General features: G+C 40.3%; 1 protein-coding gene and 1 long non-coding RNA gene across 8 annotated transcripts in view; one reads left to right on the forward strand and one right to left on the reverse strand.

Moving 5' to 3' along the window:
• LOC135289584 (mucin-4-like) overlaps window positions 1-20,240 on the reverse strand; it is a 68,347-nt gene that overhangs the window by 23,569 nt on the left and 24,538 nt on the right. For all 5 annotated transcript variants that reach the window (XM_064403305.1, XM_064403308.1, XM_064403306.1 and 2 more), the window contains 21 exons: window positions 19,095-19,268; window positions 18,478-18,623; window positions 16,679-16,733; window positions 15,325-15,441; window positions 12,124-12,256; window positions 9,229-9,954; window positions 9,031-9,090; window positions 8,709-8,762; window positions 8,110-8,172; window positions 6,650-7,582; window positions 6,452-6,511; window positions 6,130-6,183; window positions 5,532-5,594; window positions 4,072-5,004; window positions 3,874-3,933; window positions 3,552-3,605; window positions 2,954-3,016; window positions 1,494-2,426; window positions 1,296-1,355; window positions 974-1,027; window positions 375-437 (listed from right to left, as the gene is read on the reverse strand). In XM_064403305.1, coding sequence (XP_064259375.1) covers window positions 375-437; window positions 974-1,027; window positions 1,296-1,355; window positions 1,494-2,426; window positions 2,954-3,016; window positions 3,552-3,605; window positions 3,874-3,933; window positions 4,072-5,004; window positions 5,532-5,594; window positions 6,130-6,183; window positions 6,452-6,511; window positions 6,650-7,582; window positions 8,110-8,172; window positions 8,709-8,762; window positions 9,031-9,090; window positions 9,229-9,954; window positions 12,124-12,256; window positions 15,325-15,441; window positions 16,679-16,733; window positions 18,478-18,623; window positions 19,095-19,268 — 4,858 coding nt within the window. The remainder of the gene's footprint in view (window positions 1-374; window positions 438-973; window positions 1,028-1,295; window positions 1,356-1,493; window positions 2,427-2,953; window positions 3,017-3,551; window positions 3,606-3,873; window positions 3,934-4,071; window positions 5,005-5,531; window positions 5,595-6,129; window positions 6,184-6,451; window positions 6,512-6,649; window positions 7,583-8,109; window positions 8,173-8,708; window positions 8,763-9,030; window positions 9,091-9,228; window positions 9,955-12,123; window positions 12,257-15,324; window positions 15,442-16,678; window positions 16,734-18,477; window positions 18,624-19,094; window positions 19,269-20,240) is intronic.
• Window positions 621-14,531, forward strand: LOC135289586 (uncharacterized). 3 transcript variants are annotated; one of them, XR_010352340.1, is made up of 6 exons: window positions 621-1,090; window positions 2,876-3,668; window positions 5,454-6,246; window positions 8,032-8,825; window positions 11,379-11,502; window positions 12,050-14,531. It is a non-coding gene; the product is annotated as an uncharacterized LOC135289586 (long non-coding RNA). The 3 variants fall into 3 exon arrangements; XR_010352341.1 differs by lacking the exon at window positions 621-1,090 and having other exon boundaries at window positions 2,299-3,668; window positions 12,050-12,222; window positions 12,698-14,531; XR_010352339.1 differs by lacking the exon at window positions 621-1,090 and having other exon boundaries at window positions 2,299-3,668.

A 20,240-nucleotide genomic window follows, 5' to 3' on the forward strand; every position in this document is an offset into this window, starting at 1 on the left:
TATATCAATCTTTCAGAGACAAAGGGCATTACCATAAGTATCTTGCCCTAGGCAGGATCGTAACGACACATTGTTCCACGCATTCTCAGCGACATATTTTACACACCATCATGATAATTTCTAGGGTGTGTTTTTTAAGCAAGGAAACAACCTTGTACAGTGGGACAAAAACTTTAATTCCTGTGTTAGTTACACCACCCCTTTGTTGTCTGAAAATTGTCTCTGAAGATGTCTGTTTGCACTAGATGTGTTGCTCCAAAGCCATTCTCCTAAAGCGCTGTTGTGTTTGCCTACAGAAGCTGTGCAGCATGAAGGTGGATGCTGTCTCTGAACCCATATCCAAGTGAGTATAATTTCTTGAAAAGCAGACTTACCATCAGGAGGAGGACCACGAGGCGTACTGGCTCCTTGGGGTTGAAAGAGAAAGGCAGAAGGCCCTGTTCAGAGGAAGGAAATTTACTTCAGAGCAGGTACATTTTTAAAAGCAAGGAAATACAAGAAACTGAAATGGTTATGGTTGGAAGGAAAAGCTATTACAAAAATGTGAATGGTTTATAAGAGAAAGAAAGGAAGAACCCTTTGGTTCTTAAAAAAAAAAGAAAGAAAAAAACCCCCCGCTATTCAAAAAAAACCAAACCCCCACCCACTCACCACGACCACTCCCCAAAAGCAAAACAATCCAAGCAACCCAGCAGCTAAACTCAGGGCAATATCAAAATTATCAAAGCAAATGAAGGACTCGTTATAAAAGGAATCCTCCAGCAGTAATTTTAATCTCTGTGTTAGCTTTCAGCATCCCCTTTCTGTTCTGAAGAGCACCTTCGAATGTTTCTGTTTGCGCTAACTTTATTGCTCCATTATGGTTCCCATTAAGTGTTGTTGTATTTGCCTACAGAAGCTGAGCAGCAGGAAGGGAGTTGCTGTTGAGGAAGGCAGACCCCGGTGACTACAATTGCTTGAAAAACAGACTTACCAGCAGGAGGAAGAGGAGAAGGAAGAGGAGCACGAGCTGGAGGTGCACGAAGAGCTTGGGAGGGAATAGGAATACAAATATACTCCGGTCAGAGACAGCAAAATTACTTCAGAAGAGGTAAATGTTTAAAAGCAAGGAAATGCACAGAACTGAAATGTTGCAAGACATGGCGGTTTCTAAATGTTGGCAGTAGTGTTATTGCTCCGTTGTGTTTACAATGAAGACTGGTTGTATTTGTCTGCAGAAGCTGTGCAGCATGAAGGGTGATGCTGGCTCTGAAGCCACATCCAAATGACTATAATTTCTTGACAAGCAGACTTACCATCACCAGCAGGAATAGGACCACGAGGTGAAATGGGTCCTTGGGGATGCCGGAAGGAATCTGTTGAGAGACAGTAAATTAACTTCAGAGATGGTAAATTTTAAATACCAAGGAGACGCATGAAAAGGAAATGGTTATGGTTGGAAGGAAAGGCAATGTTGGTTCGAGAGAGAGGAAAGGTTCTGTAGGATGACCCACCGGCGGATAGGTCGCTTCCAGACACAGTGTAGGTTCTGTTGGGTGACATGCTGAAGTAGCCTGAGTCACTTCCAGAGGAAGGATAGCTTATGCTGGATGGCATACTGGAGCCTGAGTCACTTCCAGACACAGTATAGGTTCTGTTGGGTGACATGCTGAAATAGCCTGAGTCACTTCCAGAGGAAGAATAGCTTATGCTGGATGGCATACTGGAGCCTGAGTCAGACACAGTATAGGTTCTGTTGGGTGACATACTGGAGTAGCCTGAGACACTTCCAGAGGAAGGATAGCTTATGCTGGAAGGCATACTGAAGACTGAATCGCTTCCAGACACAGTATAGGTTCTGTTGGGTGGCATAAGGAAGACTGAGTCACTGCCAGGAAAAGAATAGGATGTGTTGGGTGACATCCTGAAGACTGAATCACTTCCAGAAAGAGTATGGCTCCTGCTGGGAGCAATAGTGGAGATTGAGTTGATTCCAGAGAAACTGTCAGTTCTGCTGGGTGACATCCTGAAGACTGAGTCACTTCCAGAGGAAAGATAGCTTATGCCAGATGGCATACTGGCGCCTGCGTCACTCCCAGAAACAGTGTAGGTTCTGTTGGGTGACCTACTGAAGTAGCCTGAGTCGCTTCCAGAGGAAGGATAGCTTATGCTGGATGGCATACTGGAGCCTGAGTCACTTCCAGACACAGTATAGGTTCTGTTGGGTGACATACTGAAGTAGCCTGAGTCACTTCCAGAGGAAGGATAGCTTATGCTGGATGGCATACTGGAGCCTGAGTCGCTTCCAGACACAGTGTATGTTCTGTTGGGTGACATACTGAAGTAGCCTGAGTCACTTCCAGATGAAGAATAGCTTATGCTGGATGGCATACTGGAGCCTGAGTCAGACACAGTATAGGTTCTGTACCTTGGCCCTCCCCAGTGTCCTGGAATAAAAACAACGCATATAACCTTATCAGGAGAGAATCTACTTTTGCTGTTTGTTAAATACCCCTCACAAGAGTACCTATGTGAGGTACTTGCAAGTGTTTGCTTCTTGTCTTAGTTGCTTATTTGAAACACAGGAGCCATAATTATTATATATCAATCTTTCAGAGACAAAGGGCATTACCATAAGTATCTTGCCCTAGGCAGGATCGTAACGACACATTGTTCCACGCATTCTCAGCGACATATTTTACACACCATCATGATAATTTCTAGGGTGTGTTTTTTAAGCAAGGAAACAACCTTGTACAGTGGGACAAAAACTTTAATTCCTGTGTTAGTTACACCACCCCTTTGTTGTCTGAAAATTGTCTCTGAAGATGTCTGTTTGCACTAGATGTGTTGCTCCAAAGCCATTCTCCTAAAGCGCTGTTGTGTTTGCCTACAGAAGCTGTGCAGCATGAAGGTGGATGCTGTCTCTGAACCCATATCCAAGTGAGTATAATTTCTTGAAAAGCAGACTTACCATCAGGAGGAGGACCACGAGGCGTACTGGCTCCTTGGGGTTGAAAGAGAAAGGCAGAAGGCCCTGTTCAGAGGAAGGAAATTTACTTCAGAGCAGGTACATTTTTAAAAGCAAGGAAATACAAGAAACTGAAATGGTTATGGTTGGAAGGAAAAGCTATTACAAAAATGTGAATGGTTTATAAGAGAAAGAAAGGAAGAACCCTTTGGTTCTTAAAAAAAAGAAAGAAAAAAACCCCCCCGCTATTCAAAAAAAAACAAACCCCCACCCACTCACCATGACCACTCCCCAAAAGCAAAACAATCCAAGCAACCCAGCAGCTAAACTCAGGGCAATATCAAAATTATCAAAGCAAATGAAGGACTCGTTATAAAAGGAATCCTCCAGCAGTAATTTTAATCTCTGTGTTAGCTTTCAGCATCCCCTTTCTGTTCTGAAGAGCACCTTCGAATGTTTCTGTTTGCGCTAACTTTATTGCTCCATTATGGTTCCCATTAAGTGTTGTTGTATTTGCCTACAGAAGCTGAGCAGCAGGAAGGGAGTTGCTGTTGAGGAAGGCAGACCCCGGTGACTACAATTGCTTGAAAAACAGACTTACCAGCAGGAGGAAGAGGAGAAGGAAGAGGAGCACGAGCTGGAGGTGCACGAAGAGCTTGGGAGGGAATAGGAATACAAATATACTCCGGTCAGAGACAGCAAAATTACTTCAGAAGAGGTAAATGTTTAAAAGCAAGGAAATGCACAGAACTGAAATGTTGCAAGACATGGCGGTTTCTAAATGTTGGCAGTAGTGTTATTGCTCCGTTGTGTTTACAATGAAGACTGGTTGTATTTGTCTGCAGAAGCTGTGCAGCATGAAGGGTGATGCCGGCTCTGAAGCCACATCCAAATGACTATAATTTCTTGACAAGCAGACTTACCATCACCAGCAGGAATAGGACCACGAGGTGAAATGGGTCCTTGGGGATGCCGGAAGGAATCTGTTGAGAGACAGTAAATTAACTTCAGAGATGGTAAATTTTAAATACCAAGGAGACGCATGAAAAGGAAATGGTTATGGTTGGAAGGAAAGGCAATGTTGGTTCGAGAGAGAGGAAAGGTTCTGTAGGATGACCCACCGGCGGATAGGTCGCTTCCAGACACAGTGTAGGTTCTGTTGGGTGACATGCTGAAGTAGCCTGAGTCACTTCCAGAGGAAGGATAGCTTATGCTGGATGGCATACTGGAGCCTGAGTCACTTCCAGACACAGTATAGGTTCTGTTGGGTGACATGCTGAAATAGCCTGAGTCACTTCCAGAGGAAGAATAGCTTATGCTGGATGGCATACTGGAGCCTGAGTCAGACACAGTATAGGTTCTGTTGGGTGACATACTGGAGTAGCCTGAGACACTTCCAGAGGAAGGATAGCTTATGCTGGAAGGCATACTGAAGACTGAATCGCTTCCAGACACAGTATAGGTTCTGTTGGGTGGCATAAGGAAGACTGAGTCACTGCCAGGAAAAGAATAGGATGTGTTGGGTGACATCCTGAAGACTGAATCACTTCCAGAAAGAGTATGGCTCCTGCTGGGAGCAATAGTGGAGATTGAGTTGATTCCAGAGAAACTGTCAGTTCTGCTGGGTGACATCCTGAAGACTGAGTCACTTCCAGAGGAAAGATAGCTTATGCCAGATGGCATACTGGCGCCTGCGTCACTCCCAGAAACAGTGTAGGTTCTGTTGGGTGACCTACTGAAGTAGCCTGAGTCGCTTCCAGAGGAAGGATAGCTTATGCTGGATGGCATACTGGAGCCTGAGTCACTTCCAGACACAGTATAGGTTCTGTTGGGTGACATACTGAAGTAGCCTGAGTCACTTCCAGAGGAAGGATAGCTTATGCTGGATGGCATACTGGAGCCTGAGTCGCTTCCAGACACAGTGTATGTTCTGTTGGGTGACATACTGAAGTAGCCTGAGTCACTTCCAGATGAAGAATAGCTTATGCTGGATGGCATACTGGAGCCTGAGTCAGACACAGTATAGGTTCTGTACCTTGGCCCTCCCCAGTGTCCTGGAATAAAAACAACGCATATAACCTTATCAGGAGAGAATCTACTTTTGCTGTTTGTTAAATACCCCTCACAAGAGTACCTATGTGAGGTACTTGCAAGTGTTTGCTTCTTGTCTTAGTTGCTTATTTGAAACACAGGAGCCATAATTATTATATATCAATCTTTCAGAGACAAAGGGCATTACCATAAGTATCTTGCCCTAGGCAGGATCGTAACGACACATTGTTCCACGCATTCTCAGCGACATATTTTACACACCATCATGATAATTTCTAGGGTGTGTTTTTTAAGCAAGGAAACAACCTTGTACAGTGGGACAAAAACTTTAATTCCTGTGTTAGTTACACCACCCCTTTGTTGTCTGAAAATTGTCTCTGAAGATGTCTGTTTGCACTAGATGTGTTGCTCCAAAGCCATTCTCCTAAAGCGCTGTTGTGTTTGCCTACAGAAGCTGTGCAGCATGAAGGTGGATGCTGTCTCTGAACCCATATCCAAGTGAGTATAATTTCTTGAAAAGCAGACTTACCATCAGGAGGAGGACCACGAGGCGTACTGGCTCCTTGGGGTTGAAAGAGAAAGGCAGAAGGCCCTGTTCAGAGGAAGGAAATTTACTTCAGAGCAGGTACATTTTTAAAAGCAAGGAAATACAAGAAACTGAAATGGTTATGGTTGGAAGGAAAAGCTATTACAAAAATGTGAATGGTTTATAAGAGAAAGAAAGGAAGAACCCTTTGGTTCTTAAAAAAAAGAAAGAAAAAAACCCCCCCGCTATTCAAAAAAAAACAAACCCCCACCCACTCACCATGACCACTCCCCAAAAGCAAAACAATCCAAGCAACCCAGCAGCTAAACTCAGGGCAATATCAAAATTATCAAAGCAAATGAAGGACTCGTTATAAAAGGAATCCTCCAGCAGTAATTTTAATCTCTGTGTTAGCTTTCAGCATCCCCTTTCTGTTCTGAAGAGCACCTTCGAATGTTTCTGTTTGCGCTAACTTTATTGCTCCATTATGGTTCCCATTAAGTGTTGTTGTATTTGCCTACAGAAGCTGAGCAGCAGGAAGGGAGTTGCTGTTGAGGAAGGCAGACCCCGGTGACTACAATTGCTTGAAAAACAGACTTACCAGCAGGAGGAAGAGGAGAAGGAAGAGGAGCACGAGCTGGAGGTGCACGAAGAGCTTGGGAGGGAATAGGAATACAAATATACTCCGGTCAGAGACAGCAAAATTACTTCAGAAGAGGTAAATGTTTAAAAGCAAGGAAATGCACAGAACTGAAATGTTGCAAGACATGGCGGTTTCTAAATGTTGGCAGTAGTGTTATTGCTCCGTTGTGTTTACAATGAAGACTGGTTGTATTTGTCTGCAGAAGCTGTGCAGCATGAAGGGTGATGCCGGCTCTGAAGCCACATCCAAATGACTATAATTTCTTGACAAGCAGACTTACCATCACCAGCAGGAATAGGACCACGAGGTGAAATGGGTCCTTGGGGATGCCGGAAGGAATCTGTTGAGAGACAGTAAATTAACTTCAGAGATGGTAAATTTTAAATACCAAGGAGACGCATGAAAAGGAAATGGTTATGGTTGGAAGGAAAGGCAATGTTGGTTCGAGAGAGAGGAAAGGTTCTGTAGGATGACCCACCGGCGGATAGGTCGCTTCCAGACACAGTGTAGGTTCTGTTGGGTGACATGCTGAAGTAGCCTGAGTCACTTCCAGAGGAAGGATAGCTTATGCTGGATGGCATACTGGAGCCTGAGTCACTTCCAGACACAGTATAGGTTCTGTTGGGTGACATGCTGAAATAGCCTGAGTCACTTCCAGAGGAAGAATAGCTTATGCTGGATGGCATACTGGAGCCTGAGTCAGACACAGTATAGGTTCTGTTGGGTGACATACTGGAGTAGCCTGAGACACTTCCAGAGGAAGGATAGCTTATGCTGGAAGGCATACTGAAGACTGAATCGCTTCCAGACACAGTATAGGTTCTGTTGGGTGGCATAAGGAAGACTGAGTCACTGCCAGGAAAAGAATAGGATGTGTTGGGTGACATCCTGAAGACTGAATCACTTCCAGAAAGAGTATGGCTCCTGCTGGGAGCAATAGTGGAGATTGAGTTGATTCCAGAGAAACTGTCAGTTCTGCTGGGTGACATCCTGAAGACTGAGTCACTTCCAGAGGAAAGATAGCTTATGCCAGATGGCATACTGGCACCTGCGTCACTCCCAGAAACAGTGTAGGTTCTGTTGGGTGACCTACTGAAGTAGCCTGAGTCGCTTCCAGAGGAAGAATAGCTTATGCTGGATGGCATACTGGAGCCTGAGTCACTTCCAGACACAGTGTATGTTCTGTTGGGTGACATACTGAAGTAGCCTGAGTCACTTCCAGAGGAAGGATAGCTTATGCTGGATGGCATACTGGAGCCTGAGTCGCTTCCAGACACAGTATAGGTTCTGTTGGGTGACATACTGAAGTAGCCTGAGTCACTTCCAGATGAAGAATAGCTTATGCTGGATGGCATACTGGAGCCTGAGTCAGACACAGTATAGGTTCTGTACCTTGGCCCTCCCCAGTGTCCTGGAATAAAAACAACGCATATAACCTTATCAGGAGAGAATCTACTTTTGCTGTTTGTTAAATACCCCTCACAAGAGTACCTATGTGAGGTACTTGCAAGTGTTTGCTTCTTGTCTTAGTTGCTTATTTGAAACACAGGAGCCATAATTATTATATATCAATCTTTCAGAGACAAAGGGCATTACCATAAGTATCTTGCCCTAGGCAGGATCGTAACGACACATTGTTCCACGCATTCTCAGCGACATATTTTACACACCATCATGATAATTTCTAGGGTGTGTTTTTTAAGCAAGGAAACAACCTTGTACAGTGGGACAAAAACTTTAATTCCTGTGTTAGTTACACCACCCCTTTGTTGTCTGAAAATTGTCTCTGAAGATGTCTGTTTGCACTAGATGTGTTGCTCCAAAGCCATTCTCCTAAAGCGCTGTTGTGTTTGCCTACAGAAGCTGTGCAGCATGAAGGTGGATGCTGTCTCTGAACCCATATCCAAGTGAGTATAATTTCTTGAAAAGCAGACTTACCATCAGGAGGAGGACCACGAGGCGTACTGGCTCCTTGGGGTTGAAAGAGAAAGGCAGAAGGCCCTGTTCAGAGGAAGGAAATTTACTTCAGAGCAGGTACATTTTTAAAAGCAAGGAAATACAAGAAACTGAAATGGTTATGGTTGGAAGGAAAAGCTATTACAAAAATGTGAATGGTTTATAAGAGAAAGAAAGGAAGAACCCTTTGGTTCTTAAAAAAAAAAGAAAGAAAAAACCCCCCCGCTATTCAAAAAAAACCAAACCCCCACCCACTCACCACGACCACTCCCCAAAAGCAAAACAATCCAAGCAACCCAGCAGCTAAACTCAGGGCAATATCAAAATTATCAAAGCAAATGAAGGACTCGTTATAAAAGGAATCCTCCAGCAGTAATTTTAATCTCTGTGTTAGCTTTCAGCATCCCCTTTCTGTTCTGAAGAGCACCTTCGAATGTTTCTGTTTGCGCTAACTTTATTGCTCCATTATGGTTCCCATTAAGTGTTGTTGTATTTGCCTACAGAAGCTGAGCAGCAGGAAGGGAGTTGCTGTTGAGGAAGGCAGACCCCGGTGACTACAATTGCTTGAAAAACAGACTTACCAGCAGGAGGAAGAGGAGAAGGAAGAGGAGCACGAGCTGGAGGTGCACGAAGAGCTTGGGAGGGAATAGGAATACAAATATACTCCGGTCAGAGACAGCAAAATTACTTCAGAAGAGGTAAATGTTTAAAAGCAAGGAAATGCACAGAACTGAAATGTTGCAAGACATGGCGGTTTCTAAATGTTGGCAGTAGTGTTATTGCTCCGTTGTGTTTACAATGAAGACTGGTTGTATTTGTCTGCAGAAGCTGTGCAGCATGAAGGGTGATGCCGGCTCTGAAGCCACATCCAAATGACTATAATTTCTTGACAAGCAGACTTACCATCACCAGCAGGAATAGGACCACGAGGTGAAATGGGTCCTTGGGGATGCCGGAAGGAATCTGTTGAGAGACAGTAAATTAACTTCAGAGATGGTAAATTTTAAATACCAAGGAGACGCATGAAAAGGAAATGGTTATGGTTGGAAGGAAAGGCAATGTTGGTTCGAGAGAGAGGAAAGGTTCTGTAGGATGACACACCGGCGGATAGGTCGCTTCCAGACACAGTGTAGGTTCTGTTGGGTGACATGCTGAAGTAGCCTGAGTCACTTCCAGAGGAAGGATAGCTTATGCTGGATGGCATACTGGAGCCTGAGTCACTTCCAGACACAGTATAGGTTCTGTTGGGTGACATGCTGAAATAGCCTGAGTCACTTCCAGAGGAAGAATAGCTTATGCTGGATGGCATACTGGAGCCTGAGTCAGACACAGTATAGGTTCTGTTGGGTGACATACTGGAGTAGCCTGAGACACTTCCAGAGGAAGGATAGCTTATGCTGGAAGGCATACTGAAGACTGAATCGCTTCCAGACACAGTATAGGTTCTGTTGGGTGGCATAAGGAAGACTGAGTCACTGCCAGGAAAAGAATAGGATGTGTTGGGTGACATCCTGAAGACTGAGTCACTTCCAGAAAGAGTATGGCTCCTGCTGGGAGCAATAGTGTAGATTGAGTTGATTCCAGAGAAACTGTCAGTTCTGCTGGGTGACATTCTGAAGACTGAGTCACTTCCAGAGGAAAGATAGCTTATGCCTGGTGGCATACTGGCGCCTGGGTCACTCCCAGACACAGTGTAGGTTATGGTGGATGGCATTCTGAAGACTGAGTCGCTTCCAGGTGAAAGATGGCTTATGCTGGATGGCATACTGGCAACTGCGTCACTCCCAGATGAAGTTTCGATCGCCTTTCTTGGCTCTCCCTGGCTTTCTGGAATAAGAAGTATGAATATTACCAAATCAGAATAGCATCTGCTTTTGCTGTTAAAGACCTCTCACAAGAGTACATGTGAAATACTTGCAACTGTTTGCTTCCTGTCTTAACTCTTTATTTGACACACACGGTACATAATTATTATAAATTAATTTTTAATAGGCAAAAGACACTGGCAGTATTCTCTTGCCCTTGAAGTATTGTAGTGACACGAGGTTTGAAGTTTTATATATTCTTACAGAGATATTTGAGAGGAATCAAATTTGCTTCAGAGAAGTACATTTTTAAATGGAAGGAAATACACGAAACTGAATTATCTACTGTTGGGAGGAATGGGTATTACAAAAATATTATTAATTTATCAGATTAAGAACTTAAATTCCTGTAGTAGGAAAAAAATGGAAGGAGAAAGAAAAAAGAATAAAAGAAATATGAAATGTACACATTGAAAAATAAAACTCCATACCACCCACCACCACTCCCCAAGACCAAGAAATCCAACCAACGAAGCAACCTAAATCAAACTGGAAACCATAATTTTCCAAGTAAATAGGGACCAATAGAAAAGAATCGTCCAGTAAGAACTTTAAACCCTGTGTTAACTTTCACCATCCCCTTTCTCTTCTTTAAAAATTTTCAGAACATATCTTTTGCACTAGTTTTTTTGATTCATTATATTTAAAACCAAGTATTGTTGTATTTTCCTACAGAAACTGTGCAGAAGGAAGGGAACTGCTGGCTAGGAACCCAGATCCCAGTGACTGCAATTGCTGGAAAAACAGACTTAGCAGCAGGAGCAGGAACTGGAACAGGTGTAGCAATAGTAGCAGGAATGAGAGTAGGAGTAGGAGCAAGAGTTGTAGTAAGAATAGGAGCAGGAACAGAAATAGGAGCCGGAGCAGTTGCAGGAGTTGCATGAGCTGCTTGGGGTGAAACACGAGGCTGAAAAATGTCTGTTGAATAAAAGTAAGATTTAAAAACCAAGGAAATGCACAGAATGGAAATGGTTGTGGTTGAAAGGAAAGGCTAATCCAAAATGTTAATGGTTTATAACAGAAAGAAAGGAAAATGCCTTTGGCTATTAAATAAAAAAGAAAAAAGGAAGAAAAAAAAAATAATAATGCAATTAAAAGAAATAATAAAAAATTCAAAAATCAATTACCCACCCTCCCACCCACTTCAACTACTCCCCAATACCAAAAAAGTCCAAGCAACCAAGCATCCAAACCCAAACTAAAACCAAAACAATCCCACAAGCAAATACGGACGAACAGAAAAAAACATTCCTGTAAGAATTTTAAACCCTGTGTTAGTTTTCACCATCACCTTTCTCTTCTGAAAAAAGTATCACAATATTTTTTTTGCACTAGTTTCCATGCTCCATTGTGTTTATAAGTAAGGTTTGTTGTATTTTCCTGCAGAAGCTGTGCAGCATGAAGGGAGCTGCTGACTAGGAACCCAGATCCCAGTGACTACAATTGCTTGAAAAACAGACACCAGCAGGAGGGAGAGCAGGAATAGCAGGAGGTGAACCAGCTGCTTCAGGTGCAAAGTGAACTTGTGAGGATTCTGTTCAGAGAAAGTAAATGTTAAAAAGAAAAGAAATGGACAGAACTGAAGGGGTATGGTTGCACGAAAGCCTATTATAGAAATGTTAATGATTTATAATAGAAAGAAAGGAAAATCCTTTGGTAAAAAAGGAAAGAAAGAAAAAGAAAGAAAAAGAAAGAAAAAGAAAGAGAAGGAAAGAGAAGGAAAGAGAAGGAAAGAGAGAAAGAGAAAAAAGAACAGAAGGAAAAGTAATATAAAAAAAATCAAAAAACCAGCACTCACCCACCCACCCACCCACCACCATTCCTGAAAACCAAGAAAACAATCCAACCAATCAAGCAACAAATCCAAACTAAAACCAAAAAACCCACAATCAAATAACAACCAATAGAAAAAAAATACACAGTAGTAATGTCAATCCCTGTGTTAGCTTTCACCATTCACTTTCTCTTCTGGAAAATGTCTCAGAATGTTTCTCTTTGCACTAATTTTATTGCTCTCCATTATGGTTACAATCAAGTGTTGTTGTATTTGCCTACAGAAGCTGAGCAGCAGGAAGGGAGCTGCTGGCTAGGAACCCACATCCCAGTGACTTGCTTGAAAAAGCAGACTTACGATCTTCACTAGGAGTAAGAGCCTCAACAGCTGTTATGGGTTGAAATTGAAACTGCGGAGAGTCTCTTCCTGTTAATGCCTCAACTTTGGAAGATGCCAGTGAGTAGAGATCCACAAAATTTCTAAGCACGTGCTTTAAATAAAAGTAGAAGGAATCATTAGTGACAGGCAAGCTACGCTTAAATGCCAAATAGCACACATCCAAATTTTTTACAAAAGACAGAATTTTTTTCAGCAGAGAAATCAAATAGAGTTTGTAAGCTAGGCAGAATGTCAGTCCCAGGACTAAAACATCAAAAATATCTCACACTGGGTTTTGTGTTTTTTCTAAAATGTTGAATATTAATGTCATTGAGGAAAAGGGAATTACTCCACCCCCTAGTTAGAAGATGCTTTGATGAGGTGTTTTCAAGCATGCAGTACAGCACTGAGCTCTTTATACAACTTTCTTGTTTTATTTCAATACAAGATTCACTGCAGGTTCAATTTCTGTTCACAAAAAATTACCACACAGTTTCAGGATAATGTTCATACTTCCAAGATTAGTCAATTTACTAATCTTTTCGCTCCACAGCAAAAAAATTAACTTGGCAGTAACAAAAGAAACATCAGAAACCTACAGACTTCTGAAAACAAATAATCTGATTGCACTATAACTGGAAAAATGTAACAGTTTCCATGTATGCAGCGGAAGAATGTCCCAATTTTGTTATATTGATTGTATTGATGATCAATTTAGAAGCACAAGAAAGCACAGATGATTTGGCAGTACTGGTAACTTTATATCTACCCCAACTAGTCTCGACTAACTGTTGAAATGATTGATCTTCTTTACAATGGTTAATCACATTTATATGTTCTGTTTTTCCTTTCAGATAGTATGACTTTGGTCTTTTGAATGTAAACTTGTGATACAGACAAAAATCAGCTTAGCATCACAAACAGGGGTTTGCAAAGATTTCTGCAGTTTTCCTTTCATTGGTTTCACATTGCTGATTTTCAGAATAGATGTTAACACAGCTAAAATCAATAGGTTGTAGTGTCTAGGAAACAGAAGTGGCAAATTAACCAATATCACATCTTTTCTCATCAGAAAGAATCTCCAAAAACATCTTGGTGCTGTGGTTCTAGTCCTAAAAGAGGATTCTTGCAGATTATAAGGCTTTTAATTGAAATGTGCTCATCACAGGCTAACTAAGGCAGTTCTAGAGGATGTGCCTGCAAACAACTCCACTGCTTTTAATGACAAGTGTCCCTAAAGTCATTCCTAACTGCTTACCTCAGTCAAGATTGCAGGATTGCCCTTAATACAGTTTGGCACAGAGTAAAACTAAAATCCATTAGGTGACCTCTGTCCATAAAGGGCAAATTTTGTAATAAAACCCCAATAAGGAGCTTGGAAAGGAATCAAACAGGAACTAGAAATGAGGGCTGAGGAGAGAGGGAGGGAAAAGGGGGAAACAGAGATGGGGATAGGGAGAAAGAGGAAAAGGGATGGGGAAAAGGAAGTTCACAGTGGCACATTCTGTGAGCCATTGGTGCTGTTTGTCCTGAGTTGCCAAGTGCACCTGAGGCTGCCAGGTGAACAAGAACTTTGCAATTCTGCCCCACCAGCGAGCTCCCCTGTACTCGAGCACATACTGTACTATGTTATTTATACAACAAACACTTTGTGCAAATATGAAATGCAACTTTTTGTGTTTATGATTCTCTTCTGAAGAGAAAGAGAGAATAGGCTGCAGATGCTTCTGCGATCATTGTGAGGTCAAAAAAATGGGAGTTGGGATAAATGGCTAAAAAAAAAGAAAAAAAAGAAGCAACATTCACTACCAAATTAGAAAAGCAGGATTTAGAAGCTGGCAGTTGCCACAATGCCTTCTGCAGAAAGATGCCACCTGTGGGACCTTTTGTGCAGCTCTAAAATGGATCATCACTGTACTGGGGAAACATTTTTAATTCTACCCTTTGATGGATAAGCTCATTTGTGCTAATTAAGCTTCATGGGAATCTCAAGGCATTACATATTCCATATTTCCATATTTTAGTGTGGAAACATGATAATGCACACATAATTTATATCTTTATCATACTGAAATATATGTATGCATGCAAGAGGGCAACAGTGAAAAATTTCCAGTTTAGAACCTGCCATTTTTGAATGCTTGATTCTGTGACCCTGATCCTGCAATTATATACTGCATTAGAACAGAAGAAAATCTACAATAAGTGGAAAGGAATTACTGCAGAAGCTCACACACTGTATGCAATACTTTGCCTAAGTTTCCTTGCAATTGACTTGTTTACCTGCTCTCTCACTGATTCAGACAGAGAAGCACAATAAAAGAAATATGTACTCACTCTGCCTTTTGTTCTCTCATTGGGAAAAAAAGTCAGTCTTGGCGCTAATAGATTCTGCACAGCTATAAAGACTAATATAGTTTCTGTAGAAGACATCAAACTTAGAAACAATAAGGAGGCATTGTACTGAATGTATGTTCAGAGCTGAAAATATGGCACATTTTCTGTTAATTTCTCTTTATTCCCACTCATTGTTTTGTCCTAACAAAATTAGTATTTTGAAACGTGCAAGTCTTAAACATACATGAGCAAAATAGCTTCTATATTTAAACATTATAAATAGCAGGTTTTTTTAAATGAGGAATGCTCAAAAGCCCACAATTGATTCTAGAACTGTGGGTTGAAAGAAGTCTGATACTGACCAAGAAGGAATACGAAAGTCTTGTCTTCTTTGTCTGGTTGGTTTTGTTTGTTTGTGGAGACCTTACTTGGTTTTGGTTTTGTTTGTGGTTTTTGGGGTTTTTTTTTGGTTTTTTTTTTTTTGTTTTTTTGTTTTTGGTTTTTTTTTTTTGTTTTTTTTTTTTAATTAGTCTTGTGCATATTAATGGAAAAAAAAAGGGAGGGGGGTAGAGAGATAGTAATTTTCAGGTATATTTACTTCTGTCCATGTTTGTATTCCCATCAGTTATTTAACACTGTAATTGCAAAATTAAAAGTTACCATCATCTCTGAAATACCACGTGCAAGACATGGAAATTGTCTTTCATCCATTGACTGCAATAGTTTTGAAGCTTTTTGCTCTCCACGTGCTCAGAGCAGTCTATCTGCCTGTTGTATCTCAGATGCAAAAAAATTAAAGAAAATTTAAAAAAAAATTAAACAGGATTGGTTTTAGCCTCTAACCTGGAATGATGCAGCCTCTGGTCTGCCTGCTGTTGCTTCCTCTGGAAGGGTCTCCAGCTGCAGGCTGGGGAGTGGCGCAGCTGCTGCAGCACTTGATGCCATGGCCTGCTCTTTGGCCTAAAGGGAAAAATACTCCAGCATCAGTAGTAATTCTCCTTCAGACATACCAGCTGGGATGAACCATGTCCCCTTGAGCCTGTTGAGTGGACTTGCATTGATTCCTGGACCTTATAATCCATGAATAAAGTATGACTGATTGAATTTTCATTGCAAATAAAACTGTAATTCACAGTGCTGGGAGAGAATGCTACCAAAAAATGAAAAAAACAAAACAAAAAAAAACCACAACACCTTGCCCGGGTGTGAAAAGAGAAAGGCCAAGGACAGGGCACATATGTATTACTGTAAAAACACAGCACTTGCTGCATGACATTCACTTCCAAAGTTTGAAAGAAGCCAGTGTGGAGATGGTGGTGGCACAAAGGAAATTTTCTATCTGCACAGTTTGCCGTAGGAGAAACATGTAGTTTAGGTTCTGTCATTTTCCATGACCATTGAAGGAAAGAGATTTCAAAAAGATATCTGAAAACATAATTAATAACAGTTTTGGTGAACTCAGAAACTAAAATAAAGAAGAGATTCCCATGTTGCTAGGAATTAAAGATATAGTAAGGGAAATTGACACTCCAAGGTAATGAAATCACTTCTTTTGCTCTGTGCTGCTCTAGATTAAAAACAGTTATAAAACCATCTGCCATAAGAGCTATAGTTGAAAATAGTCCTTTCTCCTAAATAATCAATATGTACAGCTTTGTTGGACTTTCAAATTAGTCCTATACCAGGCCACAGCTTTATAAGTCACAGGGAGAATTTGAGATTACTATTAAGTTTAAAATATTATTTTAAAAAATATGGTGGAAGTTTCTGATCACAGATTATGACTTTCTGCCTTTTCCTATTTATGATGTTTCATAGATTAAAGCAGCAGACACAAAGCCAAATGTTTTACGGCCACCAAGTATGTGACCTCTCATCATTCAGTGGAGGGGTAACACCGCAACAATTGCCAATTTTTTGTGTGTTCCATTAGTCTTTACTTGTCAACCAGAAACAGTGCTCAGTGAGAAAGTGAATTTTGTCATAACTTCTACATTTAGAACAAGCTGTGTATGTAGTACAAACTTGCATTTTATTTCACAGTCTTTTTTTAAGATGGAAGAAGTTGAGAGGGGAAACTTCAACACTAAGGAAAGGAAGTTGCTTTGCAACAACTTCTCTCCTCCCCTGAGAGTAAGCAGTTCCAAGGTTCTAGCATGTTTGGAAAAAAATCAGAGGGAACAGTTCAAGTTCTTACCTCATTCAGGGCAGCCTCCACAGCTTTCATGTGATTAATGATCAACTCTTTGTCTCTATTATAAAAGAAAACAAAACAAAACAAGAACAATGGAGTAACTTTATGGAACTGAAGCTCTACCAATGTAGAAATTAATCTTCTGCTACTTTATGGCTGTCATGTCTTGCAAAATAATTGTTGATAACTCAAATTATTAGGATTTTCTCCCTTTTCATAAACTCTCCAATGCAAACTCTAAAAATAGCTAATGTACCACTATTTGGTGCATTTCCATATAAAAGATGCTTCTGTTGAGGATAAGCAATTAAAATTGATGTAATTATAGGCCTATCAATGAACAACCATAATGGCTTTGATATAGAGCCATAAAAAGTATTAAATTTTAGTAAATTAGTAAATTAGTAATCCAAATATATCATCCTCTAGAAGTTTGTGATGACTGCAAATAATTAAAAAACAGACTTTAATTTTTTGTTTGTTTGTTGGGTTTTTTTTGTTGGTTTTTTTTTATTTTGTGGAAAAGCCAAGACATTCCAGATTATTATTGAGTTTTAAAACAATTATGTTCTTGTATAGAAAAACACGGACAGATTCTGTTTATTCAGTCTGCTTTGTTTATATGTTCGAAAGGGAGACAAAAACCTTATTAATTGTGAAGAGTTGGTATAATAAAGGAGGGAAGACTAGCTTTCTTTTTTGATGTTCAGCTGCTGTATACAAGAAAAAAAAATTAGTTTTAAAGTTACTTCACATTAAAATAACCTTTTCTGATATATGTATGGCCACAAGCAATGATCTTTACTGAAATGCCCAAAATGGATTGGGGCAGGATGAAAAGGGCAAGCTTTCTAGAAGAAATCCTTCTTCAGGTGACACCCACTTTGATCAAATCCTACCAAATAACATTGGTCATTTTAATTAGCTTGTTAAATATTTCATTAAGGACTATACAAATTGCATTATTTGTCTGGTGCATAAAACCCTTAAAGCTCCTCAGATGTTTTTCTCCAGAGGTTGAATGGTCCCAGGTATGATGAGAAGTTTTAATGAACTAATTTTTTTTTATATCCTAGCTGTGGAATAACAATATTCATAATACATATTTCATACTATGATAAGTATCAGAAAACAAACTCTGCAAAGATTTTTTTTTTCATATGGCATAAGAATAGGTTAATAAGCCCCTTCAAGTCAAGCGGGCTCCTTTTGACTACCAATCTTTTCAAGACCAGTGCCTGAGCCTTTCCTTCCACTCCAGGTTGTGGTGTAAGCAGTGTGGGGAATAGGTCTAAATCCAAAACTCCCTGAAATCAGCTGGAAGATCTGTCTTGTACCACAGGAAAGGCTAGGTCCACAATGGGTTTCAGTCCCTTTGGCAGCGAAGACCTGTCCCCTAGCTGATGCTTCTGTATTTACTATAAATAAATTGTATCTGTCTATAAAAAGATGCTGTGGAAACACAGAGAGCAAACAATAATTTCTTAAATTAACAGAACTTTAAGGATCTGCCATAGAGGTGTTGTCAGATCACTAAGATAGCACAGGTATTTTGTTTGCCAATTATTTCAGCACCTAGAATTTGGAGCACTGTTATGGGATAACTCCATATAATGTATGACCTAGTATTTTGAACTAACAGGTTGGTTTTTTTTTAAGAAGACTATCCCTGAATTTAAAAATAAAAGAGACATATCTACTTTTCTCTTCTAACCTTTCACTGTCCAGGACTAAAGCCCTACTCATGAAAGTAGGAATTTAAAATTTTGTTCATTTTAAGTGACATCCCCCACAGGACTCACTTTACTCCCTGATCAAGGGCAAGTTCTGCCTCCTCGAGAGTGTCCCACAGCTGCTGCTGGTCTTGCTCCATGTCTTTCACGAGTTTCTTCAGATGATTCAGGGCTTGGTCTCTTTTCCTCAGCTCCTCCGTTGTATTAGGGAGGCTCTGACAGCAGACAGAGAGCCGAGTTACTCTTTAGCCCAAATAAACTTCACTTTATGCCACTGGCTACTGACCAACATGAAAGACAAATTGATTATGAAGTAGATTTGGACCACTGCATACTAAGGTTTTATGAATTTCCTAGCAAAACCATTACTGACTTGGAACACCCCTAGCTTTTATTATATTTGCTATGTATAAATGTGCTTTAGAAAACAAAATTATTGCAGGCAAAAAAACCAAAACAAACCCCCATTGAAGACTTTTTCTTAAATTGTTAAAAATAAAACATAGCTAGCTTAAAAGAATTAAAAAAGGAGTCTTTGAAGTGTTTTCTCAGTAGCCTAAAATTCCAGCAGACTGAGTAGTGTGTGTGTATTTACCCCTGTTATTTTATCTATACAAGGACTGCACTATTTGGCTTATTTAATGAAATGTAAAGCTCTGGTGAGTGCTCCAGAAAAACAATCTTACCATCAAAGATAAATCAGAGACTTGGCTTTTGTCTATGTCAAATGACTGTGATTCCCCTCTGCTACTCATGAGCTCCTGAAGCCGTCGCTGTTGTTCTTCTAGAAGCAATCTTGCCTCGTGCTCACGCTGCAAAGCCTTATCTAACTCCTCCTGTATATTGTCTTTGTTGAGTCTCTGGAAAGAGAAACAAGTTGTGCCTGATTCTGTAACTATCTTCAGTGGTTTCCCTACCACTGAGTGAGTTCCACTTGCAAACATACCAAATTCTAAAATAAACACATGCTTAGGATTAGTATTGAGAGGTTTTTTTAACATGAAAACATCACTGAACAATAAGGTGGCAGAGCAGTTAATTGCTGTGTTTTTCATAAAGAACATTCACGTAAAGTCCTAACATTCATTATTCTAATCTAATTAGCACTATAGGATGCAAAACTTCAATGTTTAGAAGGAAAAATATGCAGATCAATGTTCAAAATTTTAGTGGATAGCTTATTAACCCTTGTAGACACCTTTGTGGACTGTTCTTCTCATCCAAAAACTGTTCCAGAAAGAAGAAATAATTCTTCAAGGAAAGCTGTCATCTGTATTTCAACTACAATCTAAAATGTGATAATTTTCATCTAACTGTCCAAAAACTCTAAGGCAATAAAACCTGTTAAGAACAAAACTGAAGATGATTAGATATTTTTGAGTAAAAAAATAAAAAATCAATTTTACTAGCTATGAACAGGAAGGACAATGGGTGAGGCATCACCTAGCAGATATTCTCTGCTTGGAAGTGCTTGGATTGGGTCACCCTGACAGGTTCTATCAACTAGGGTTCAGGTTAGGGACCCTACAGTGTCTCAGTAAGTCAATCAGCAACAGCCAAAATACTCGGGAATTTTGGGCATTTGTGCTCCTGAGAATGTAGATAAAAGCTTTTTTCCCCCTGCCATAAAGTCACTTCAGGGAAACAGATCCACTAAAATTTGTATTGTATTTATTATAACATTCATCAACATCTCTACAGAGTTTAAACTGCTATATTTATTTAATTTAATATATTTATCTATCTATTTACTGCTATATTTATTTGATGTTTTATGAGCGTTCTTATTGAATACCCTCATTCCTGCTGACTTTGTTCTGTTGAAGTGAAAA

The sequence above is a fragment of the Passer domesticus genome, chromosome Z (genome assembly GCF_036417665.1).
Source record: "Passer domesticus isolate bPasDom1 chromosome Z, bPasDom1.hap1, whole genome shotgun sequence".
NCBI classification, from domain to species: Eukaryota; Metazoa; Chordata; class Aves; order Passeriformes; family Passeridae; genus Passer; species Passer domesticus.